The 27,928-nt window shown below is 38.1% G+C and overlaps 1 protein-coding gene across 5 annotated transcripts in view; it reads left to right on the top strand.

Moving 5' to 3' along the window:
* The window catches only part of LOC113078635 (nuclear factor 1 B-type), a 90,662-nt gene that overhangs the window by 39,160 nt on the left and 23,574 nt on the right, over positions 1 to 27,928 (top strand). For all 5 annotated transcript variants that reach the window (XM_026250962.1, XM_026250966.1, XM_026250964.1 and 2 more), the window contains exons 3-7: positions 19,121 to 19,174; positions 20,493 to 20,561; positions 23,324 to 23,444; positions 23,671 to 23,783; positions 27,341 to 27,475. In XM_026250962.1, the coding sequence (XP_026106747.1) occupies positions 19,121 to 19,174; positions 20,493 to 20,561; positions 23,324 to 23,444; positions 23,671 to 23,783; positions 27,341 to 27,475 (492 nt within the window). The remainder of the gene's footprint in view (positions 1 to 19,120; positions 19,175 to 20,492; positions 20,562 to 23,323; positions 23,445 to 23,670; positions 23,784 to 27,340; positions 27,476 to 27,928) is intronic.

Consider the following 27,928-nt stretch of genomic DNA (forward strand, 5'->3'; position numbering starts at 1 on the left):
TTTCAGTGGCAATTATTTTTCTATTTGAAAGTCAAACATTTATTTTCTGTGTTTTGTGCATTTTGTGGTTTGGATGTGAGGTACGTGTATGTGCACTGCATTATTTATAGTAAGATGCTGCGGAACGTACGGCTCAATCTGCTAAGCTCGTAAAACACCTGTGTAAACACAGGGCCTATCACTCCTCTCCTCTGAGGAAAAGATCCTGTCAGCTCTCCCTCTCTCACTCACTCTTTTGCGCTGTCTTTCATACCAGCTCCCTGTGTGGGGGTCTCTCTTGTCCCTCCCTTTTCTGCATATGAGAAAATTCCTCCTTTCTTCCCCCTTCCCTTTTTCCAAGAAAGAAGAATGAAGACACACGCAGAATGACCCTAAAGCCAGTGGTCAACTGAAAGGTTGTCCAGAAAGCATGCATCTGATCTCTTGAAGGTTTGTGAGGGGGGTGACTAAATGTTGTGTCAATTCGAGCTACTCGAAACAACCCATCTCCAACTGTCACACACACACACACTTGGCCGTTTCACTAGATTAGCAGTGCAGGGGAACTCCAAACCCTCACACTCCACTCCAAGCCTCCATGTCAACAAAGATAAACAACACACACAAGACAGATAAGATCATAGCACAATTGCGTTTGAGATAAGTCCCCTCAGTCTAGCTGATAGCCATCTACTAGAACTGAACACATACAGAGGGCTGCATTTGTGGGAAATTAAATGAATGCTTGTGGACACTTCTGACTCACATTAATGCATTTGCTAATGTAAATTCTTATAACATCAAAAATAAAGATATTATGCATGTCAACACTGGTCATTTATACTACAAACCATTATTGGACTGCTTTACAAGGTATACTACAAACTCATTTCTCTATATATGGAACAGAAATATTAAGTATTTAAGTGTCACAACATCTTGTGTCCACCCTGTATGATTCCATGTTTCACTGATCCGGCCATCTGCATTCCCGCCAAATGACATCATCTCCTCTCACCGGCTGGTTGCTCGTCCCACTCTTCCGGTGGTACGGCACAAAGCGTGCACTGAGGGAGTAAACGGAGTGCACATGTATCGCATACTGCTGGAGGGTGGAAGTGCGCTAATCGGCCCTGCACTCTTCCTTCAACCCACCCCAGCCCTGCAAAGTTGTGTCTGGGCTGCATGTAACAGTATCTCTAGAAAGGAACACAAAATGGAGAGCTTTGTGAGGAGAGATTAACTCAGGAGGGGGATTGATAAGGGAGAAGCCAAACAAAAGAAAACTGAAAACTCTACAAGCAGCCAGGCACAGCATGAACACAGGTGAAAAGTGGTGCAGAAAACATGTTTTATATATTAAGCACAGTAATTATACTGCTTATAGTTTGAGTAAAAGTAGCTCTGTTTTTATCAGTTAGTTCATACATTTGCTCTTTTTGAAAAATAGGAAGTGGCAGCTTTGTATTTGTATATAAAAGGTGGTTGATAGTTAACGTCACAGAAACAGTGGGAGAAAAGTGATATTTATTTTATACAATTGACAACAGACCTTTTGCCCAAGACAGATTGCACTCATATCTGCTGCCATCCAATGAACAAGCATAGATAGAACCAAGTCTCAGATCTTTCTTCAATTTGTTTTGTTGTTGTTGTTGTTGATTATTCACAGACGAAAAGTCTGTCACTACTTCCATTTCATCAACTTTAAATAATACATCTATAAACCTCAGTGAAATTTGCAATTATTTTTTTACTAGATCATCATTCCCCACTACATGATGTTTAACATGTGGCTCAGTGATGTGTGACCCTTCCACCGGGGATACGTCTCATGTTCTGGTGGCTGAGGCCATTCCACTTAAATCAGACACTAATATAAACCAGCACTATTGTTGTAACTTTACAGAAATAAATCTCACAATCTTCTCCTTTCACCCGAGCATAGAAGCCACACGCTACCACACACCATATGCTTCAACCAACCGCAAAAACACGCTGGCCATTATGGCTCTCCAGACTTAAAATTGAAAGCAGAGATGAGGACAGGGGAAGACATGGTGGTACTTTGGAGCAATACAGAATCTGATATTGTACCCGTGTTGTTAAAGCAAGCATATGTTCTGGTCCTGCATGTTGTGATTATATTCATAGTACAAAGATCAACCGTTGGATCACTGTCTTTAACATCTCACCACAAATGTTGTATTTTTATACAAAAAATAAAGTACAAAATAACAATAAATTACAGTATAGAGCCTTTTGCATTCAGTTTCATTCCGACTGTACCAAAACAAGCCTAAATATACCACTCAATCAGATAAGATTATTAAGCCAACTAGTAAACTATGAAATTGACTAGTTTTTCACATTGCTTTGCTGCGACAAACTTCACAAGCTTCCCTGTGATCTGTAAAATAGTGAACACACCTATATTTGACTACTGAGTAGCGTATTGGAAAGCTTGTGTTTGTTCCTAGAAGATTTTAAATCCGTTTGGTTAGTGGCAGTATACATCAGTCTAGTTTTCAGTGATTTAAAGGAACACAAGTACCAACACTTCTGGACCCACATCCCAGTGGAGATTGTGGGATTTAAAATCTTCTAAGAACTAACTTCTCTCCCACCATCTCACTCAACCTTTCTTTCTCTTACAGCTTCACTTGCATGTACTTGTAATCAGGAAATAAGCTGCATACCAGGCTAAAGGGTTGAGAGTCACCTGCTGAATAGCTGTAAGCTGCACTGTATACATGACTGTCAAGCTTGAGAGACTCTTAGTGTTTAACTCTTTCTGTCAACTCTCTCTCTCTCTCTCTCCTTCTTTCTCTCTCTTTTTATTGGTACCTTGAGGGACAACGAACTAAAGACTCATTGACCTAACAAATGTCCACTTATTCATGTTTACAGGACATGGCACTGGTTCTGTTTAAAAAGAGGAGTGTAGGAATCACTTTGACTTTACAAGAATTCTGTTTTATTTGGCATTTTAGTGATCTATAGTGGTCTTTTATCAGCTATATCCAATAAGACCCAGCATGTAAAATAGCATGTACTGAACGTATTAGTTCAAGTTATTGCATTACATATACTACAGTGTGCGTGATGTGATTCTTGGCTGCGTTCGCTCAGCTGGTAATGAGATGATTGAGAACATGGTGACTCGTTTAGCCCCATTTGAGGCACTGTTGCTGTCTTATGTTAGTCAGCATGTACACACTCAGGAATTTGGTTGGCAGTCAGATGTGTGTTTATGCTAGCAAAACATGATCTGTTGTAGGTGAAATGTGCATTACATAATTAAACAACATTGCACAAGTAAGATGGCAGCTTTACTGAATATTAGCATGGCTGTGAATTGCCTTAAGGCCAAGTGCTGGAAGTAATCACAAAATTGTTGTAAAAAAGCAGTGATAGCTGTCCCCCTATGTAAAATGTAGTCCCTATTGTAGTTGGAATACTTACCTATTACTTTATTTTTGGTTGACTGCAATGTCCATAATACACATGGAAGACATTGATGCTTTTTAAAGTCACTTGTACAATTTCACTGTGATATGTTTGGCATTGGGAGCTTTGCTGGTCGCTGCAGTTTAATGAGTAGACATATCTCACATACTCATGTCTGTCATCTGCCAGGTATTACAGAGAGCTCTTTCGCCCCACCCTCCCAACCCCTTCAAGAGGCTTCCAGAATTTTTTTATGCAGCATTGTTTGTACGCACTGCTTTATCAGTCTGAGTTGGTCACCATATTAAAACTATGGTTATTGTATAGAGGACGTAAATGAGTGCCTGCTTGTTGTTTGTGGACAAGCAATGGTATTAGGAGTTTTAAAGAATCTGCTATAAATTTGGACCTCTTTCTGTAAGACTTACATTTAGATTTAGTTCTTTTAATCATCATCTCTTCTTTAACAAAGGAGTATAACCTACTGTAATGACCTCCCATCTTGACGGCATGCTTTCACCCCTTTTCCAACAGAGGCCCCTAAGACCTGATTACACAAATGTTTATGTCTTCTACAGAGTGCTGCTGGAGAGATAAAGCCAGGCTGATGCTTATCCTCTTTCCACGCAGTAGAAACCACTAAGACAGAATGTAAACCGATGACTAGCACCGTGACTTTCATATGCTCTAATAGATTTGGCCCTACTTATACATGATTGACAGCGTTTAAGAATTAGCTTAGTGTTATCTGGATGGCTTCTATCACCTTCTTGTACTCGTAAACAGTGAAACTGCCATTGACATCCTAACATCAAGTGACATCAAATCATATCATAAGGAAACACTGTTTGATGCAGCTGAGTTACAGGAAAAGAGACAGGACAATGTAAAACCTTGAGAAGTGGGGAATTTATTTCCTTGTTACAGGTTAACTGAGGGAAAGCATTGAGTTGAGTGTAATATACTGCCCGAATGTTTACTCCAGCCATTGGGTGGTCATTTACCTTCATATATTTTGCCAATCATAATACCTCTTAGTTGTATCACCTATCTTAGCATGCTAGCCTAATATTATCCTTGGCCCTCTTTCCGAACTAACTATGAGCACAGTGATTTCACTGCAAACTGAAGTTGGGGCTGTGCTTTCCTTCCTTAAACCTTTCTATTGCTGTTTTATATCATATACGATATGGCATTCAAAAACCTAATTCAAATGTAGTAAAACATTTAAGTTGGTTTCGTCTTGAGGCTGTTAACTAACTTTAATGTTTAGTATCCACACAGAGAACATGTTCAACAATAATCAAACTGAGACGATGATGTTTAAGGTTCTATAAATATTTTTTTCTTCAACTCATTCATTACATAATCAGTCATTACAATAGCTGATAGCAGCAGCACTATTTGAAGAAAACAACTTTATCTGTGCTGTTAAGCCATATGATTATAAGGCCCAGCAGAAGGATCACAGTGAGGTCAGCATTTAGTGTTATTGCTGCCATTCTCACTTTTCAGCATGACAGGAAACAGTTAATATGTCAAAGGTCAGATATCACCAGTCTTTAAAACACTTTACTTCAATGTGTATAGCGTTGGAGGCTGCTTAGTACCTGTTAAGTACTCTGGGGGATGTGACTTACCTGCTAAAGTCATTATTCTGTTATTTGCACACACACACACACACACACACACACGCACACACACACACACACACACACACAGAGAAAAAAAGAAGGAATCTTCAAAAGAGCAAGATAGAGATTTGATTGTCACTATCTCAAATCCTGTAGCTGTGTTTTTAATTAAAGTATTTTTGGTCTTTTAAAGCACTCAGTGCTTATTCCCATGACCAAGGCCAGTGTTTTATGAAGTGCTGATTCAAGTACACAGCAGCTCAGGGATTTTACCTCATGTGCACTAAGGGTTAACACTCTGGACGTCTTCCACTGAGCTTTAGTCGCAGATGCCAAGGTTAAATAAGGTGATAGCAAATCGTTTACTTGCTGAAATGTTCCATCACAATTGTCTGGTTTGTCATTAAGCCTGCCCACTTCAGACATTTGGGAGGGTTGTGTACATTAAAACTTTATATATATATATATATATATATATATATATATATATATATATATATATATATATATATATATAAAGCTTAGTTATTTCATTTGTTTCAACCCTTTTCTTTCAGCGGAAGCACTCAAGATTAGATTTTACAAATTTGTCAAAGAGCAGCCAGAGAAGATGGCTAATAAAACCACAGCTAATCCAAGGAGCAGTCACCCACAGTCTCTTGTGAAACTGAACAGTTTGAGTAAACATCTTCCAGTGATATCTAATCTGTATTTGCTTCTGTTGCGGCAGAGGTTCCTTTTATGTATTGGAAAGTCGTTGTGCCTTGTCATGATATTTATGACCTAGTTTATCTTCTACCTTACAGTCTCTGTTAAAAGCACCTGAAACTTTCTTTTCTAAAAGCACTTCTTTCACTTGTGTGCTCTTTTCACAAGACCAAATGAGCTGAAGTCCTTTTAACCAGGTACCTGAAGTTTCTTTCTTCCCCATCTTTCTGCATGATGCAAGAATTTATGACATGGTAAAATGGCATGAGCCATGATTGAGTGAACATGGATGTCCTTGTCTGTGGGTCTGGAGAGACCAAAGATTCCTTAGGCTGATATCACAGAGCCCCTTTCCCACTGTGAGGTCTAAGATACCTGTGGCAGATGAGTTCCTGGGCCTGGTTTTATGAAGACGGGGGTTAATCTGTAGTAAAACTGAAAAGAGCTTCTTTATGAGGTGCTAATGGTCTGTTAATGCAAAGGAACCAATTCATCTAGCTGCTTGTTTATTTACTGCCTATCGAGGTATGGCTCTATTCAGACCACGGAAGAAATGTTGACAGGTTAACCACCCCCTAATGAGAGCAAGCTGACAGAAATCCCCCAGCAGTTCATATACTTTGCTGTGACCAATACAAGTAAGCTGGTAATATTATTAAATTATTTCTACTGTGACATATTCCTTTATTTAGACTTAATGTTCCTGTTTTAACAGATGATTAATCCTTAATGAATTGATTTGCCCATCCTGGCCCTGACAGTATATTTTTTTATACAGATTTTTTTCTGTAGATGTTCCGGCTTTGTTTACAGCACACTATGACTTGATGCCACTGAAATAGGCCGTGTCGTTACTCAATTAGTTGCCTGGTTTTCCCGAGTCCTCTAATGGCTGTGGGCAGATACCTTTACAAGCCACTGTTGTGTTCATAATTTCCTCTTGTGAAACTTGCATGAAGTGCAGTGCATGTGATTTAGAGACCCGGTCACAATGCAAACCGCTGTGGCTGACGTTTCCTACCTTTGTGTGGATGAGGGCCCAGGGGTGCAGCAACGGATGCTCGGCCCTGGCGCTAGCCGCTTTGAAGGGGAAGGAAACTCTGTGTCAAAGGCAGCAGCTCAGCTATCTGGGGCTGAGACAAATCACTGCCATTATGAGGCGTCCGATACGACAAACTAAGTGAATTCCTTCTATTCAAATCATCATGGAAAGTTTAGTTTGACTGTGTGGGGCTATTCAGTAAGTTCCAATCAAGTCACAGATCATGGCAGAACTCTCTTTAAGTTTGCTTCTGCACTGTTTGTTTTTGCACTGGCTACTTGGTGTACAGGATTTTCTAATAACCTTGAGAGGAGCCAGCGCAGGCCCCAGTTCAACGAGTGCATATGGCATATTTCTCTTCTGCGAGAAGAGACCGCCCCTGCTGGAGGCCCCCACCCCCACCCCACGTGCATTGCAAGTCACTGGAGTTTTTTCTCTGTCCTAAAAAGTGCTCCCTGTAGACATGCTATATGGCCTCTCACAGACTGTCTCCATGAAGGAAATGCATTATGTGTAAAAGGAATTCCATATGGTGACATACGATCTGTATAATTCCTTCAAATGATAAAAAACCCACCTTGCATGCACTTCTCTTTGTGTGCTCAGCATGAAAAAGCTTACATAAAGGCCCTTCCCCCAGCATTTCGCTTATGTATCTGCTTTAGCTTTGTGGAGAATCTGTTTTACTGTACTTTTAGTGATGTGACACTATGGCCTCCCGGGTTTGCCATAGTAAATATTTACGAATGGAGGCATGGGCTGTTCCAGGTGAGGCATGCCAAACTCGAGTGGCTTGGATTGCGGCCCTAGGCCACGGATGGGAAATGTTGCAGCACCTCTGCCAACCGCCTGGGAATGTGGCCGAAGCCCTGCTGCCTGACGCCTGCCACTGGTGTCAGCAACAAGATTGACCTCACTTCTAGGGAACATTTGGAAAAAAAGTCCAATATTGAAGGCTGGGGGCCTTACGTACATGCAAAAAGTTGCCAAGAGTGTGGATTATTGTGTTAGATCCAATGGTGGCTCTTTGATATCCCCTCCAGTTCCCATGATGCAATGGCATGTCTAGGCCCTGCACAGATAACGTTTTACAGCCTCTGCAGGGAAGCGCTAGGGGAGTATCATATGAGCATCCGTTTCTACTTTTATAAAGCAACAGTATTTATTGTGGGGAGAACAAATTTATGGACCGTTGTTGCTTACACTGGTTACGAGTTGTTGTTATATTTGCAAAAGCCATGCTAATTATTTAGAATCAAGTGGGCAGTACATTCTTACATGTCAGTTAGAAGAACATCAAGAGTTATAGAACTTGCTTCTGATTGTGTAAAACGTCCATTTCTGGTTTGGTGAAATAATTATGAACATGTAGTAAATAAACACCAAGTGCTGAGCGAAGGCATTTGTTATCATTGCCTTTTGAGTCAATAACATGATGTTCATTTAAAAAATAATAATGAGTACAATAATATGAAAAATGTTAATTATGCATAGGATCTTGAATTCACACATATAAATGTGTATTTAATTTGTAATTTAAAATAAATTTTGATAAGTTAATTAGGGATCTTTTGAACCACATGCTGGGAACCACGTGTAACTTATAGCATTGTATAATTATATTACAGTTTCAATGATGTATCCATTTATGTGGTAGTTTTACTCTGTAATGAAATGAAAAGGTAGCTGATCAAACGTTTATGTGTTTACAGCAGTGCCATACAGGGCAGAAAAAAGGCAGTAAAATGTAGCTGGGGTTTTTCCTCAGACGATGGAAAATTGCTGAAGGCAATAATAATTAATGCACATGATGGTAGCATACCTGGGCTGTAAAAAAGCTTAAAAGTGTTCTGGCCATTAGAATTCTTCTTAAGGTGAATTGATGACAGGGTGTGCCTCTGAGCCCTGATCTCCCAACATGCAGCAGTAACTGAATGGAAACAATGTGTGTGTTGTCTAGAACAGTGGCAATGTGTTGGTGCACTGGAGCTCTTCAGGGGTGTGTTGGAGGGGTGGTTGCTCTGTGTTGAAAAACTAGATCACATCACACCATGTACAGTGAGCTCATCAGGTTGTTTCCCTCCAATTCCTTTTCTTCACTTCTTCCCTTGAGCCCTGCCTCTGAATCCTACAAAACACAAAGAAGAAGACCCCTCTCTCCTTCATCTTGTTTTTCTTCCTGAGTCGTTTACATGAAGTGCAAGGCATTTCCGATGTGTGACAACGTGGTCACCTTTGACCCATTGATCGGCATTGCTAATAAAGAGAAACTGGGACAACAGAAGGTGACAGGTTTGGCTGTTAAGAGAAAAAGGTCTGCTTACGTTAGGTCAAGTAGAAAGTCGCAAAGAACAGAGGAAGTGGGAAAAAAAAACAACAGGAGAAGAAAAAATGCCGGACGGGAAATTCCTGAGTTGGCTCTTGGAAAAGTTGACTGTTGGGACTAAGAGTTCCATCCGCCACTCCATTCTTATGAAGGAGAGGCTACAACGTTTTCACAAAAGAGCTCTTATGTGATTAGCATGTGAACTTGCCCTTTGAGGTCATGTGAACAAAAACCACGAACTAACATCTCAGGCCTCTTAATGCTGCTTTGAGGTCTCCCCCTTTTTTCTTAAGCCTTCCTCAGCTTCCTTTCCCTCTGAGAGGTGTCTGCTAGGAGGTTTGTTAAGAAATGCCACCTTTTAGGTGAAGGAGAATTCATCTGCATGACAGCTTGGCATTGTTCTTTACATCATCTTAGTGTTTTGGAAACCTGCCCCAAAAACAATGCACACAAAGGCCTTTTGCATTCCATCCCCTAAAGAGAGGAAGGGTAGCCGTTGCCACACTGCATGAATGCTTGCTGTAACTTTTATTGTAGTTAACTAAAAAGTTGGACACTGTTTGCTTGATGGTCTTGTAACCTCTCACAAGCCATTACAATGCCTCCTTTTATCTTTGTACTGTATATGTTTGCTTAGAATTGATAAAACCTGAAAGACAGCATTCAGAGGAAATTGGAACTCTCAAATAACCTGCTGACCATACTTTTAACAAGATGTTTGTTGAGACATTTTGTTTTTTTGTAGAGATTTGCAGGTTACAGAAGTATGAAGAGAGAGCTGTTTGTATAATAGTTTTGTGATTGGAAGCATTCCTCATTTTGCTCCAGGACCCCATTCTTTAATGCCAGGCTTTGTGTAAAATTGTTTATGGTTTTAGAACAACAGAATCTGAAATTAATTTAGTGGTTTCTCTTTTTACCATCGCCCATATAAACTTAGCACTGGAGCCAAACCACATGTTACTGTTGAAGCCCAAGGCCACCCCGGCAAGCCAAAGAAGCACATGGAGGATTTGCCTGCATGAGCATCTGCCAGGGATGAGGGATCCTGCCACATGAATTATGGAATTGCGTTGCTCCATTCTGGTGAGCTAGCCGAAGTTCTTTGAGGCTGTTGGACAGTTGCTGCAGCAAGACCAGTCAATTGGCCGATCGCCTGCTTGCTGACCTTGCAGCGGTCGTGTGCACTCTCCAGAGTGAAAAGAGAGCCTGGTTTATTATGCTTGTATTAATCATCAACCGCTGGCTTTCTGACATTCTTCACAGGAAAGGCTTTGTCAGGGGAACACCATTCTGTCTTTGCAAGCTGTTTCATGCACTTGCTACATTTGCCAGAAAGAAATATTGTAAACTGAAGCTTTTTTGTTTTAAATATGACAGCTTTCTCAAGAAGCTCAATTACATAACTGTCCCAGAAAAAAATAACAAAATAATTGAGAAATCGAACTTATGGTTAAGGTCACTGGTTGACCAAATGCTAAGAATACAGTTGGTTCTTATGATGGGTTTTCAGGCTGATGTTTCCTTCATGTTATATCAAATACACCTCCTGAAAGATATCAAATTTTCAAATCAAATTTTGCTACATGCTAATTTTAGTTCAGGCTCATCTTAGGCCTCATGCCAAAGGTGGCTGTAAAGATTTGATTCGTGAATATGTATCTTTTTTCAGAAATGGTCATATAGCAGGGGTGCCCAATCCTGTTCTTAGCGGTCCACTATCAGAACAAATTAAAATCTTCAAACAATAGCTGACATGATTACGTATTGTTAAGGACTCACCTTTTAAAGCCACAACTAACAGCGACAAAATTCTAGATGCATGCATTTTTAATTCGATCCCTATTGGCTTATTAAGATACTTTCTTTACACCAGAAGCATGTTTTCCCTTAATCAATGGACCATCTGACTAAACTAAGGACATAAGGACTCATAATTCAGCATTTTATGTAGGTAACAACTGGGCACTGAATGTCAAGAGTGGTTTACAGGTAATAGAGTGCTGTTGCACTGAGAGACACCTGCAGCCTCTATTTTAGCCCTGGCTGAGGTTTTTTCTGTGTGCACTGAAATTAGTGGTGTCGTAGCACTATGAAAGTGCTCAGACATCTGTTGGCTATGTTGGGAGTCAGTTTTTATGTTTGTAATGACACATTAAACTCAGTGTTTCCTCCCATCTTGTTCCAGAAACGTGTGCCAGTGGAGCTGTCTAAATGAGCGTGTGCTTTGTTTCTTCTTTGTTTCGGGCCAAGATCTTGCCTTAGATGTGGCATTATATGATCCAATAATTCCCTCAACATCCTAATTAGGTTGCGTGTGTGTTTGTGTGTGTATATGGGTGCTAAACAGTGGCTGTCTGTCGCCTCTGGCCCAGCTGGAGTGAGGCCATACTTGGGTACTATGTCTCTACTGTGCTGGCCCATTGCCCCGCCTCTTCATGTTTGAGCTGACACCCCATTGGCCTTCACCACAAACGGAAGCTTGGCTATCAGCTGAGGTTGGCACTGTGATGACTTTTAGCTAAAGGAAACTCAGTTGCAGAAGGGATGCTGTTCTGTGTGCTTTTCCATCCTGCATCTCAGTTTGCATACTGTGCATCCTAAAACTCCTAAGATTAGAATTAGCACAACATGTTAAAACTATAAGTCAAAAGCATGCTGATGATATGCTTTTGCATTGGATTTTAGATTTAAAGCGTGAATCCATGCATGCTGATATTGCCCACAACCCCTTACGCAATGCCAATGAATGTTAAATGTCAGTGAACATGCAATAGAACTCGTACAGAACAACTGGATTTGAAACACAATCTGTACTGATTTTCTTCAACAGTATATTATTCTTTTCTTCACTTGTAATTAGTTCTTCAATATTGGCAATACCTTGTTAACTGGTAAAGTGACATAACATTTTAATTGAACAATAAATAAATAAACTATTTCTGCACTTTATTTACTAGGCGCTTATAAATAAGCAGTATCGGTGCCAATCACTAGCGAACTAGCATACAATTTTCAATGTGGCCTGCAACTTCAGTCTGTTCTCAGCCACATCCGTGTCCTGTCTTCAAGTGTTCCTCAGTATTTATAACTCTTTTAATTTTTTTTTATATATATCTAAAGAATGCACTTTTAATTGTTGTTTTAAACCACAGAAACCCCTGAAGCATGCTGGTGTAGATCCTGACTAACCTGCTTTGTTTTGCTACAATATGCAAATGTTGTCACCTAGACTGCTAGTATAATCTGTGCATTCTATATTGTAGAGTAATTGAGCTCCTTCATAAATTCAACATTGAATGATTCATCATCCCTCAACATGCCATTTATTTTGTTCATGTGAATATAGCTTTAAAGAGAGTAACTGCACATTGTGTACAAAAAAGATACACTTATTATGACATGTCCTGACAGTGGAAGCATAGCAAAGTGGTTGAACAGGATTTCTTCTCACACTGTGAGTGTCCAAGTATACATGCACAGATGTGTGAGCAATGCTAATTTGGCTTTTAATTTTTAATTTTTGAGAATAGCAGCCTGGTGAGCTTTTAACTGCTAGAATACACATAAACGATTGCTTTAGATGATTGGTTGTGTTTGGAACAATAAACATTGAGAGCTGTGACCTGTGTACCACGTGAAAGGTTAATTCTTGCCAGGACTTGCACTGTGTAAGCCAACACTCTTTGAAAGAGAAATGTTTGTTCTTAGCTTGCACTCTTCCAACCGGGTAAACATGAGATGAAAACAGAAGACATAATGGTCTGTCTTAGTTTACAGGTTTGCACAGAGCGTTATTAGTTTTCACAGTTGTCAACTTAGATATCCAACGAATGATTAGTTGATAAGTGAGGTCATAGATTGTTTCTTATGAATTTAGTTTTGATTTAATTACTTTTATTAATTGTTAAAATTAATAATTTTAGTCATTATTATGTTTTTTTTTTTAATTTTTAGTATTTTTAGTAACATTATTTTTACTGTCGGGTTAAAACCCCTTTTACTGCACATGTCAAGAAGCTGACTTTGAATGTGTAGTTTTGCCCAAATTTTCACAAAGACTATACTGCAACTAATAATAAACATACTCCATGCAAGCATTGGCCTCCCGTCATGTCATTCACAACTTTTCTTTTTTTCAGTCTGTCTTTCTTCTCCTTCGTTTTTCTCAAGCCACCCCTCGCCATCTCTCCTCCTCTTAACTACTTGTGCGGAGTTAATGGACTGTTTTGGCTGGACTCCAACCACTGAGTGTCACCTCATTAGTGTTCCTCTCAACATGAGCTACATACAGCAGAATGTCATTGGTTCCCCCCTTCTGCTTCCTCCGGCCTCATCCGTAGAAGCCTCCATGAATGGGCAAATGTGCATGCATAATTGAATCTATAGTCTCAGTCTCTCCATTCTTCCCTCCCTCTTTCTCTTCACTCCTCTCTTCCTCACGTCTGATGGATACAAAAAGGCTTGGACATTTGCCACAGCTACGGTTGGATCAGGCCGATGGTGGCCTCCCACGACTTCATGCACACCAGGGCCGGACTAGGTCTAAAAAGTGGCCCTGGAGTTTCTGGCACAGAGCGGTCCACCACACCATAAACCCACCAGCTCATTAAGCACAGAGCAAATTTTAACAACACTTACTAACATAAAAATATAACTCAAAACAGATATAAAAATGCTGTCTATTTTTTTTTTCTTATCATTAACATTAATGAATGACTGGCATAAGTTATATTATAATTTGTCTTTAATGGTGTGTATAACAATTAGTAAATTATTTAGAAGGATTTTTACACATCTCTTTTAGAGGGACAGTTTAATATCCCTCTTATATTAACATATACACATTCAAGTGCAGTGCAGAACAGTAAATCCTGCCTTCTCTGTTTTGATTTGCTATTTCAATCATTTTGACATTGACAAGCGCTTTTGAGCTACTGCACTGAGCCAGATAGTCTTTGGCCAGAGCACGATAAATTAATTAGAATGTTTGACTCAAGACTCAACTTTACGCAGTGGCCTGACCCAGTTGTACAGTGGCTCACCAGGAAAAATTGCATGGGAAAACAACACTTGGGAAAATTCCAAGCAAAACTACACTTGTCAATTTAGTGATGTGTGTTATGACTAGGAACTAATGTCCCTTTGGAAAGAAAGTGTGACTAAAGTTTGTAAGGCCAGACACAGCAGTTGTAGGCTTCCTTTGTTACTGATCTGGAAAGTGCACACACACACACACACACACACACACACACATACACACACACAGTGCTGTCACAGTGGTCTGGTTATTTTGAACGTGACGGATGAGCCACCCTGGGTTCAGTGTTGTGCTGACATGGGAACATGTGTACATCAGCGCTCTCTGCGTGATCCAGTGTGCACCTCAGCCATTGTGTACGCTTTATGGCTGTACGTCTTTATTAACACAGTGTGTTATTGTGAATACGTGTGCCCAAAGTTGGACATGTGTGTGTGTGTGTGTGTGTAAGGTGCCCTGAGTGACTTGTTTTCCCAGACACTTCTTTTATTTGTGCTTTTTTTGAGCCGCAGAAGGCAGTCTTACATGCACACAATTTATTCTTTTGTTTTAGTCTTGCTCTCTCTATCTCTCTCTCTCTCTCATATCTCTTTCTATGTCTAGTTTGCCCTAGCATGATCCACCCCACTCCTATTTAACAGCCCGTCTCGTCTCTACTATTGTTAGGTTCTTCTTTTCAACTCGGTCTCTCTTTGCCACCCCCTTTCTTTCTCTCTGTCTGCTCATTCATTCATCCCTGGAGATTCTGACTTTAGCCTCTCCTCTTCATGTCTGCAATCAAGTGCTTGAACTCGGGCGGCAAACTGAGGCCAACTGAGGATGTGTGGCTGGGGATAAACTTTTCTTTTTTTGGTAAGAATTGGGGGGAGGCGGGGTGTATTTGTCTGTCATTCGGGCTTTGGTCCCACTTTCACACCGTTTCTGTGTTGTGTGTTTGTGTGTGTGTGTGTGAGTAGACAGATTGTGTCTCAGAGAGGGTCAGTGTATGTTTCAGACTGTGTGTGTAAAGTCTGATGTGTGACATTCAGACCCTTGTGAAAGGATACTTGATAGGAGAAAAACAGATCTGTAATTTAATCAGAGCCTAAAAATAGTCCAATTATAGACCTTAAGATTTTCAAAAACAGGAAACCCACTAAACATTTACATTTACAAATATTTATATTTACTTAACTTGTATTTTAAATAGGCCTATTTAAAGAAATATTTAAATCCATATTAATTTGTATAATATGCATTACCCCTTAAAAGTTTGGAGGAAGGTATTATTATTTTTTTTATTAGGGTGCTAATAATAAGAAATATTTCTTTAAGAGCAAATCACCATACTAAAGAGTCATGTGACACTAAAGACTGGAGTAATGACTGCAGGAAATTCAGCTTTGTAATCACAGGAATAAATTCATTTAAAAATTTATCAAAATAGCAAACAGTTATTTTGTTATTGTAATAACGTCACAGTATTGCTGTTTTAATTTTATCTTTGATTGAATAAATGTTTACACCCTTGGGTAGCATAAGACATTAAACATCTTACCAACCCTCTTAACAAACTTTTGAATGCTAGTGTATAATATATTTCTTTATTCACATTTGTGTAATATATTTATGTTACAAAACAATGCTGTAATGCAGTTTTGAGCAAAATTGCAGCAATGCAGTTATCAAATTAAGTTTTAGTTTTTTATTATGTAAGAAGAAATATAAGAAATATATTGGTCGTTATACAAGGAAAAAATAGTTGTTTGACCAATAACATTTATGTATTCTAGTGTGTGTTGTGTAGTATTCCTGCAGAACAGAGCAAGTATTTATTTATTTGCATTTACGACTTTTGCATTATATAAATCATAAAGCATTTAATATAGACATTACGCTTAGCATGAATAATATTCCTTAAGGGTTGATATTTTGCCACCTTGGAATTACAATGTTCTGTCAGCATTCCGGACAGTTTTGGGATATTGAGCTTCAAAGTTTTTCAAAGACTTCTGTAGATAGAATTATCTATTATTTATGTTTTATGTTCTAAGTTGTCACAGAATAAGAATATGTGAATAACTCAATTTTAACAAAAAATGTCAGATAGAACCTTATAATTCCAAGGGAATGATTTGTTAATTAAATGGTTACATGAATTTACAGAAGTGAGGTGGCATTAACTGCTCTATGAAATGACCATCAGGTCATCTATAGTTGTGCTTTCAGATAAAATGCCTGCTGGCACAAGTCTTATCTGCCATTCACTCTCTAGAGCTCTAAAGCTGGCATGCTGCTCACTATATCTGTGTTTGGGTTAAAGTAAACTTTGATAAAGAGCTGTGATTTATCAACAATTGCCGTAATGAAGAGAGGGAAAAAGTGGATAGTATCAGATAGAGAAAGATACACATTGTAGATGTAGATAGGCACTTTTAACTGTATGTGCACTGATGTCACAGCCATAGTGTGAGGTTACAAGAGTGGCTGAGTGGCTAGTGAACACAAACACACTCTCAGACGCTGGGTGTCACTCACTCACACACAATATTTTCAAGATTGCAGCTGTACCGTTCATAATTTCGGCCAGGAGTGCCCATAATTAGGAAATATTTTTGCCTCTTAGTCTCCTCTGCTGTCTCTCTCTCTTTCTCTCTCTTGCTCTCCCTCCCTCTGCTTGGCTCCGGACTCAGGATAGAGTAAGAGGAGGAGAGAGAGTGCGTTCTTGGCTCAGGCCTGGTTTCTTTGGCAAACAGAACAGTACATGTGTGCAGCTTTCTAAAATGGCTGCCAGACGCCTCCTCCTGAAATGTCGACGGTATGCACACGCCAGGTCTGTTTGCGCGTGCGTTTGCGTGCGCGGGCTGCGGGTGTGATACATTGAATTAAAGTTGCTGAAGTATGTGATAGCTCTCAACCACGCAGAAAACAAAGACTGCTTAGATTACACAGGAACGGAGCCAAGTGTAAGTGTTTGTGCTTGCAGGTTTGAGTTCATAGATCCCAGATTCAGGTATTGGAGTTATTCATCCTCCATAATGACATTACCTTACATTGCGGGTTGAAAAAGTGCAGAAGGTGTAATTGTGACAGCTGTATGGATGCTATCCAACAGATAAGGTAGCACAAAGATACATTGACGCATCGTATTTATGAAGCTCACACGATCTGCAATGAGCTCATCATGCTTCTATTCATTTAGATATGATCCGAGATCAGGTGTCTTCATTTTAAGTTGCCAAGGCAAGCGTCATTAATACTTTTGACTGTTCAACAAACCCATAACTTTAAAGGTATACCTCACCCAAGAAGATAAATTCTGTTATCATTTACCCTCCCTTGCATAGACTTTGCTGAACACAAAATATATTTTTGAAGAAAATTATAAACCAAACTATTTTGTTATCCATTGACTTACATTGTTTGGATAAAGAAAAGAGATGTTCGAGATGTTCCACAAAGGACAGAAAATTATACAGGTTTGAAAAGTCATGCGGGTGAGTAAGAATGACAGAATTGAGAGCTCAAATTGCTTATTATTTTATTTTATTTATTAATTATTAGTTTAACTGTGGGGTAGGATTAAGAGATCTAAAATAAGGTCATGCAGAAAAAAGCATTTATATGTGCTTTATAGATACTATTAAACAGCCAATATGCTTGTAACATTCATGCTTATAAGCAACTATGTTAAAAGAGAGAATTGGTCCCTAAACTATGTTGTCTCATATTCAAAATCATAAATAAGCTTAAGACTGTATATTCAAAGTCCTAGTTCCAGTTTTCCATTTTGAATAACAAATATAGACTACTGGAAAACCATGGAATCTATTCAGAGCACTGTCCCATCATGGCGAAGAGTTTAACACAGGCAAACAGCTCACATTTTCTTTAGAAAAATACTATTGTACCTTCCTTTTTTTTGTGTGTGTGGGTTACTGTGCAAAGAAAGAAATTATTAATTTCCCCTCCTCAGTCTGCCTTCTCTCTTCCTTGTTCTCTTCTTGGACAGTTTATTTGTTTAAACAAGTGGCAGGCCTTTTGGGTGCCAAGGGTTGTTGTGCTGTGAGAAGCTTAGAGTGTTTCTGGGATATATATATATATATATATATATATATATATATATATATATATATATATATATATATATATATATATATATATATATAATATTTAATATTCTGCTAAATTAACCATGGTTAATTTAGTTTATATCATTGTGTGTCCTAGCAGTGTATGTGGATTAGAGCTGTTTAACTGTGTGTGCCAGCTGCTCCATTGTTGTGCTCTGTTTAATCACTCAACATCTATGCATGTTTGTGTTTAGAGATGCAAACCATTCCTTCACCATTTTTTTCTCTCTCTTGGGGCATCGGCATGGTAGGAGATGTCTTTAAGCAGACTGATGGATGGTGTAGAACTTGTATGTGAATTGGGGGGTTGGCATAGGAACGGGCACTGTCACAATAGTCTCAGAATAATGCTTCTGACCAATCAGAGATCAGCTTGCTCCTAATCAATCAATCAAACAAAAAACATTGAAGCTTAATGCAGACATAGCTCTTAAAAATTCTCACAAATGCACTAGAAAAAAGAGAAGGCTTTTTTTTTCTTATTAATGTATGTTGTTACCTTCCTTTCTTTGTCATTGTTGAGCTGAAGCCAAGAACATTCCGTATTTGTTACTCTGTTTAATGGTCATTTTTGAGGAGGTGGGATTTATTTCTCTCTCTATTTCTTTACCTCTTTCCAAATTCCAGTTTTAAGTGTAGTTTTTGGATCTTAATTATTCTTTATACAGTATGTATTTCTGTTGTTCTAATAAAGATTTTTTTTACGATTTGTTAAAAAACACTGCAAGTGGATGATAAATTACAGTCAAGTGCAGTACTGTCATCTGTAGATCTACTGATAATTCTGGATTTTGTGTTTTAATCCACCACCTTTATTTGTGTTTTCAGACTTGCAACAGTCAGGAAGTCCTAGCAACAATGAGCCTGGCAAGAACCCTCCAGGTATGTCAACACAAAATATCGAAATGCACTTCTGCAGTAAACTACTGCCAGGTGCTGGTGTACCCTTGATAATGACACACCATAAAACAATTAAGAAAAAAATCTGCAAACCATCCTGCATGACATCCGGTTGTTTCAGTCTCATTATTCGTTATTTCATTTTGGTTACCACAGTCATATAAAATCTATTTTTTAAATTGTGCATTTTTCATTTTATTTATTTTTTTGGGGGGTGAGGAATCCCCAGACACACCATGATGTGATATTATTGCTGGGTATTGAGAAAACATATATTGCAAAATTTGCCATTAACAAATCCTTCAAATGAGTTCTCAAATAAACTCTTCAAATATGTTTTTAATATGAATATTTAGCAGCTTCACTGCAGCTAAACTATGAACTTTGCACAGTTGCCAAAAAAATACAATAAATAAATTGCCCTCAAATTCAACTCTTTCAGAGAAACAGGTTTATTTGATCAGAATATGTTGGATTTTACCATAATTTTACTTAGTTCTCTGCACAAATTAAAGTCAACTGCAAAGACACCATGTAATGTCTGTGATTTTTACAAGAAAAACAAAAATTGCTATATATATATATATATATATATATATATATATATATATATATATATATATAACAAGCCATGTCATGACATCACCAGTCGTGTCAGATCTTAGTTTGAGCAGGTTTTTCTGATGGCATCTGGAGTGAGTAGCGGTTCCCGTCTAACAGTGTTTATTTGTCATGCCAGCTAAACCTGTGTTGGTTCCCTTGGACTCACCTGTGTTTTCCTTTCTTTTGTTTTTTTTGGCAGTTAAAATAATGGAGAGTGTAATTAGTTCTTTACCTCAAGAGTAGGTTGTGCGTTTGCCCCTGCCAAGTAAAATAAAGCTCTCGGGCCACAACTCAGACTGAACTAGTACTGCTACTATGGAAACCCTGGCCCTCACTGCACTTCCTATTGGGCTTTGCGGTGCATTGTGGGACAGACTCTGACAACCTGGCTTGCTCTGTGAGGCTGACCCTGTGGGGCTGGTCTTTTTTAAACATGAGTCTAGAATGCAGTGTTAAGTATTAGTTGGCTTTCTCTGAACCTAATCCATCTAGCCTGTACATACTACAAGTCACAGTTAATGTTGTTATGTTCATGAAAGAAAACATTAAATGGCAATATGGACAAAAGATTATTTGTTTAATCTAATCTGTGAAAACTAAGATGCCTGCTTACCAAATACACAGAATTTGAAATGTCCTCATGTGTATGTCTTAAGTAAGGACATGTGTCTAAAGAAAATTCTCTTATCTCCCACAGTTTACTTGGAAGACAGCTTTGTTAAATCAGGGGTCTTTAGTGTTTCGGAGCTGGTTAGAGTATCCAGAAGTAAGTCTCCCTCTCTCTCTCTCTACACACACACACAGACACACAAACACACACATACTGATTTTAACACATACTGACAAGCCGACAATTTTGACTACATGAAAATATGACTCACAAGTATGAAAAAGAATAAAAACAAAATTGATACCCATTTTATGATCATACTTGTTTTTGCATAATCTACAAATGAATTTAATGATGGTGTCTTCAAAGGGATTTTATGTAAAATTTACAGATTGTTTTGACAGTTTCATCCCACTAGTATAGCTAAAGTAAACATAAAGAGCAACACAACCAGCGTGCTTTATGCCTAAGCATTCCTGATTTAGCAAGGGAGGGACTTGCCCAGAACATGTGTGGAAAATCCAGTCTGGCGAGTCATGTGTGTGTGTGTGTATGTATGTGTGTGCGTGTGTGTTCACTAGTTTTGGTGCACAAACATGCAGTAGTTTATGTGTCGACATGCCTGCCTTCATCAAAGACGATGACAGATGTTCCAGAATGAATCTTTCTCCGATGGCTGAGGACAGTTTTGCCCTTAAGCAAGATTTGAACAAATTGCCAAAGGGGTTATCAGGGCACACACACACACACACACACACACACACAAAGACACTTGTATTCACCCTAAGGGTGAATGCACTCAGTGACGCTGTAACTGATCCATGTCACACCTAAATGTAACACAACGCTTGCGATCTGTCCCACATACACACACACACCACTATCAATGTGGCTTCTATGATGTTTGGAAAGGCATTCATGCATTAACATCACTATAGCCACATGACTTAGAGAATACTGCATGTACCATCAAAAAATAAATAAAAATAATAATAAATCTCCTTGAACAAATAGACAGTTTACTGCACACTTAAGGTCTTAAATAGATAATGTAGTGACTATTGTGTCCTCCTCTAATGCAGTTCAGATAAGGTTATAGTGAACACTCTGCTTATTGTTGTGATTGCTCATTTAAAGTACAAATGTGATACCTGCTCACTGCATTCATGTGGTGGCAGTAGGTCCTGGGCTCATTGCCAGCAGTGACTGACAGTAATTTCACATGTGTTTCTTTCACCTCAGACCCTCAGGCCATATCATGTCATACATGAGAACACACATTCTGCTAAAACTTGATGCTACCTACCCAATCTACTGCAAAGGAGAAAAAACAAACAAACAAACAAAAATGTATTATGAAACTAACACAATTATACCAACAGTTACACAAACCTTGGATATTAATTCAGTAAGAATGTTTTTGGTTTTGCATGGATAAGATATTATAATTGATATCTTAATAAGTAATTGTGTTTTATTTTCATGGATGGTTATATAGTATAGACCCCTTTTGCGCGGACGTCACAGGTACATCACGGCGCTAGCTGGAGGCAAAATAAACGGAAAAGTGGAGGCGGCTAATACAAACCAACACAGGGTCGGCTACTCAAATGGAGTAAAAAGGAGCTTAAAATGTCGTCTTGTTGTGTTGTTAGTTGCCAGAATCGACGGAGAACATTTTATATACATTGTTGTGATTAATTTTGACCGGAATTTAAGGACATGGTAAGAAAGAATAAATAAAGTAATTTTATAATTAATTTGCAGTCTTCGGAATTTTTTTTCTAGAAAATATTTACATCTTAATAATAATTTTACTGTAATGTCACTCTTTATTTAATCTAAGGATTTATACGCCCTCAGTTTCTCTTTACTTTACACGCTCGGTTTCTCTTTCAGGTAACGTTAAGTGTAGATGTCAGGCCACTCAATCGGAGGTAATCCTGTCAGATCGTCCATCCAATGAGTGATTGTGTACGGGTCGACCAATCTGGTTCCGTCCATTAAAGTTAACTTTTTCAAATAATTATCGCGGTCCCGGACAGTGAGTGACCTTAAATATTCGGATAAAGCAGATATATTCAGATTTTCTCCAGCCACTGTTAAAAAAACAAGCTAAGAAAACTCGCTAGCTACCGCTTGTTCAAGTGTTGAAGGGAATCTTTCTGCCTCCAGCTAAGCCCCGCCCACACAAATACGTCACCTTGTTTACCAACTGTAAAAGGGTCTATATAGTATATTCATATACGTTTACTTAATATTTACATTTAAAAAAAAACTTTTTTTGGTAGTTGGCAAATATTTGTATTTAGAGAAACTTATGGTAACATGGTATTATCAGCACATGTTCTCCCTTGGACATAAAAACCACTGCTGTAATAAACAAATAATGCAAATTAATGATTTGTCAATTCTATAGTGTACACTAGCCATCTAATACATCACTTATGCATATTATAAAAGGTACAAACACAATTTGGTATATGTTCCATTTATAATATAGTATTGAGCTCTCTTTTCTTAAAATATTAAGCTAGCTTTATCATGCTATTGTATGTAAACAAAGAGGCTAGTGGCAGTGGTTAGACCACTCAGTGGTGCTTTGGCTCTTGTGGTTTCTCTGTAGATATGATATCTCTGACACACTTCATACTGTTACAGCTCCTTTCATTCTGTTACAGGCTGTTCTCTCTTAGATTGAGTTACAGCAACAGTCATGTTTGGGTTTGCCTTCATGCAAATGTTTCCCTGAAAACAGCATCTAACCGAGAGCAGCAAAGATTGTTTTAAAAGTGATATAGCTGATTGACTCTTCATGCCTAATGTATGATGTAAGATACTACACATTTCAGCCTATCCCACACCACTTTTCTCTCTCTCTCTCTCTCTCTCTCTCTCTCTCTCTCTTTTCTCACCAGCTCCTATCACACAGGGTGCAGGAGTGAACTTCCCTATGGCTGACATGCCAAGTCAGCCATATTATCAAGACCTGAACTCAGGAGTGAGTTTACACCGGTCCCTCTCGTCCCCCCATGGCAGGTTAGCATGCTTGTTCAAACAACACATATAAACACATGCACAATTAAACCCCTTGTCTTCATGTCATTTTGATCCATTTTTAGTAAAGGAAGATTTTGTAACCAGACTTTGCCAAGATCAGCAATAAAAAAATATCAGAGACTATTTTATATAAATAATTGTTTCTTTAAAAAAACACATCTGTGAAAATTTGACGTACATAAAAAAGTTACTGTGTCCTCCGCAGCAAGCGGCCTAAGACGATCCAAGAGGACAGTATGGAGACTAGTCCCACCGGGCCAGACTTCTACCCATCCCCTAGTTCACCGGCCAGCAGACCCTGGCATGAGAGAGACCAAGGTTAGAGAGAGAAAATTTTTAGTCAAGAGTTATTACTTGGAGCTATTCAGCACTGTATCTCTCTTAACCCCCTCTCTTTCTTTCTCTCTCTCTCTCTCTCTCTCCCCTCTGTGTGAATATGTTTTCTGTGTGATTTTCCCCTCCTTTCAGTTCTCGGTAAAGTGTAATGTTGATAAACTGGTCTTTACTCATGCAGTGCTTTGTGAACCCCTCATACAAAATTGGACAAAACATCAGTCAGCATAAATGTGGCATTCACACCACATCTGCTGTTCTTCTGAATGCTTATAAAACATTTAAGCAAAAAATAATAATTTCCAAAAATTATGACCATTGAAAATTTCATTGCTTTAAAATGTCACTTACAATGTATGTGACTACACACTGGAGTATCAGCTTTAACAACTTTTAACATTAAATCCAGCCTAATGTGTCCAGAAATTTTGGATTTAAGACAAGAATTTTATTTTCTGTGTTCTACTTTCCAGTGTGCTGCTGTTAAAGCTAACTAGAAAAAAAGCAACGGTTCTATGCTTTCTATGCTCTTTGTCCTGTTTTATGTTTTGAGTGAAACCTTCATTTATTAAGGAGAAGATTTGTGTGGGCATGTGTGTGTCAGAATTGGAATGGTTTCATTCTTGTATAATTGAATGGCTACATTTACAGGAATGTTTTTTAGGCTTTAGTTTAAGCCTATTGTAAACAATATAACATTTTCTTCATTTTTGAAAAACTTTAATGTATATGTAAGAACAAATCCTTTAGATTTAGATCAGACAAGCCTGGTTTCCTGTCTGCATGTGTTGGTAATTGATTAGCCATGTTTCCCCTTCATAAAGGGGATTTGTCTGGCGTGTGGCAGCTATTGAACTTGACCTAATCTCTAAACTGGGTGTGTCAAAGGTCAGAGCAGGGTTGTGACCTTTGAGTTTAGACACCGGATCCAGATGGGAACTGGTTTAGGGGGCAAGGGGGTTGTGTCGGTGGTTACATAGTCGCCTTTTTTGATTTTTGTTTTATAGTAGACAATTTAGAATTTAGCCAAAGGATTACTATAAGAAGGTTTTAATATATTATATTTTCCCTGTGAAACATTTGGTCAAGAAAGACGGTATTTGTATAGTGCGTTTGTTTTCTGGTATACAGTATATGGTTTTTAAGAACATAATTCTGTATGTGTATTATGGCATGGGTACTACAACATAAACATTATTTATGATGAATGTTAAATAAACGGCTTAAAAACATTTTTCTTTTCTTTTCTTTTCTTTGCCAGGGGTAGGTTTAGGAGTAGGGGTAAGGTAAGAGTGTGTGTGCTAGATACAGAAAGCACTTAACTATTTCAATATTTTTTTCTTTACCTGTAGTTAATTCAAGTTCCTTTTTTTTTTCTTCTTCAGAAAACAGGACACCCTGTTTTTAATTCTTAAATAAATGTTTAAATAAATGTAAATAAATTATTTCTTATCCTCCTTGTGTGCACTAGTTTTTAGGGCTTTAGTTGTTAGGGCTGTCAATTTAACAGGTTCATGTAGCTTGATTAATTATGAAGGAAATAAAATAAAAGGTTATACAATACAAAATTACAGCGTTCACGTCTATGTTGAAAACACTGAAAAACTCAATTACTGTAATGATTCACTCATCTGCCAAAACAGTGACTTAAAATTATTTTATTTAAATTTTACTCATTTATTCAAGTGATTTCATTTATGTATTATTTTTCATCTTTGTTTTATTTTTTGTATTTTTTCTGTTGCCATTGTTTTTCTGGTGAGCTGTTGTGAGAGATGGGAGGAGTGAAGACGGCAATAGGGTAGAGCACATGAGAAAGTGGTTTGTTTTGTAAAACTCATATCAGAAGGAGCGAAGCATGAATATTAAAGCCATATGAGGCCTTGACAGAAGGAAACTACCTCAGCCAAAACCCAGTCTTCATGTGCACAGAAAAACACATACAAACGCACTGAAACAGTAATGTACCTTTCTGATTTCATATCATATCAACACGAAAACATAATGTCATTGGATCATCACCTTGATTCAGTTGCCAAGCTCTCACTCTCTCCTCATTTTCTGTGGTATGGAACAGGAATTGATGATGTGGCCTGAAAAAAAAAAACATAAAACAGATATGTAAGTTTTCCTGACGTGTTGTCGATCACTTTTCTCCACAAACACGTTTGTTTAGGCTTTTTGTGAAGGTTTTTGAGAGAGCAAATTTTCTTTTTTTCTATTTTTTTCTCTCTATATCCCTCCCAGCTTCCTTCTCTTCTTCTTTCCTCCCCTCCCTCTCTTTTAAAACGCACATAAATACACTCCTAAGGGAGCACCATTTTGCCTGCTAACAGCTTATTCTTTTAAATTTTCAGTGTTCTGTTGTTACAGCTGTGACAAAAATATTACCAAAAAACTTTGTTGAATTTGAACATGTTGAGACTAGAAAATGCTGTCAAAATTTTGTTGAGAAAAAAAAAAAATCCATATAATCCATACGGTTTCATAACCATATACAGCCAACGGTGTATCCAGGCTTTTTGTTAAAATGCCCTATCTGCATTTTAGTTGTAGATAATTTTTAGGAAACATTGTTTTTCTTGTTTTATATGATCATCATTCATGATTCACTCTTTTTATTTATTTATATATTTTAAATATACATTTTCAAATATAATTATTTAAATATTTTAAAAATAGAATTAAATAAAAACTACTACAAAATTCTATTTGGTGGGAAAATTTCTTCCAGCTGAATTTTGATTTTAATCCTTTGACTTGTCAGAGGTAGTAGTGGTAAAAAGTTAATTGTGGCCTATGAAAGGACACACAGGCACATGGAATGCCCCTACATTCCAATGCCTATTTTTTTTTTTTTTTTTTGTGAGATCATTTACCTTTTTCCTGCTATCACAACAATGAGACTGAGAGAGAATGAGAGAGATGGAGCATTTATGAAGTTCAATATATAGCATCTGAGCATGTCCAAACACACAATCTAAGATGTCATGAATAGTGCTTGCTAAAATGTCATTAGCTCACTGTTCGATTTTCTTCTCCCTCCAACGTTTTGTGTTATTTCATTATTCTGATTTGACTGCGTGTGCCTCTCCTTTTTTTAATGTTTTTTGATGTCATCTATGATTGTCAGGGAGGAGTGCCAGAGACACACAGGCCAAGCACTATGTCTCCTCCTTGTCTGCTAATGAAGAGTCTTTTTTGACTCTTGTTGGAAGTTGATATGAAGTCAATGTTTTCCTTACACAATCAAACTAGATAGCTTTTACACTGTATTGCACTACAGAGAGGGAACGCAAATGAGAAACGGCATAATGAGACATGAAAATGTCAAAAGAAATCATGTCGCTATTGTTGACTGTTTACTTGGGTGCCCAGTTCAGTAATTTTTATGATGATTTAGTCAGCTTTTTTCTTTTCTTTTTTAAGTCAATTTAAAAAATGTTTACTTCTGCTCATTCTGTAGATTTAATTTTCTACACTGTAAAAAGTTTTGTGCAAGTAGCTTATATCTGACCTCCTCTGTCTTTTTTTATTTTCAGCTGACATGTCCTCTCCCACCATGAAGAAGCCAGAGAAGCCGTTATTCAGCCCCACATCCCCACAAGACTCTTCACCTCGGCTCAGCACCTTCCCCCAGCACCACCACCCAGGACTGACCACCGTTGGCCATAGCGGTACGACTTTTCTAAAAATACTTCTCACTATCTTTCCCTGATCCAAACACATTCTGCTCAACATTCTCAATGCTTATTCTGCCTTACAATACTACTTAGAATTTCCTATTTTCTGTATGAGTAGGGAAATTTACTTTAATGTAATCTTGGTGTTAAAGGGCCAGTACACCCAAAAATGAACATTCGTAATTTACTCACCCTCAAGTTGTTCCTAACCTGTATGAATTTCTGTTGAATGCAAATGAAGATAGTTTGAAGAATGCTGGTAAACAAACAGTTGCTGGTAGCCATTATAGTATGGAATGGATATTAGTATCTGCTGGGTTACAAACATTCTACAAATAATTGTTGAACGGAAGAAATAAATTCATACTGGTTTAAAACGACACAAGGGTGAGCAAATAATAACATAATTTTCTTTTAAATTTCAAATTCTTTCTTTCTTTCAGGTCT

This window comes from Carassius auratus, unplaced genomic scaffold (genome assembly GCF_003368295.1).
Source record: "Carassius auratus strain Wakin unplaced genomic scaffold, ASM336829v1 scaf_tig00026160, whole genome shotgun sequence".
NCBI classification, from domain to species: Eukaryota; Metazoa; Chordata; class Actinopteri; order Cypriniformes; family Cyprinidae; genus Carassius; species Carassius auratus.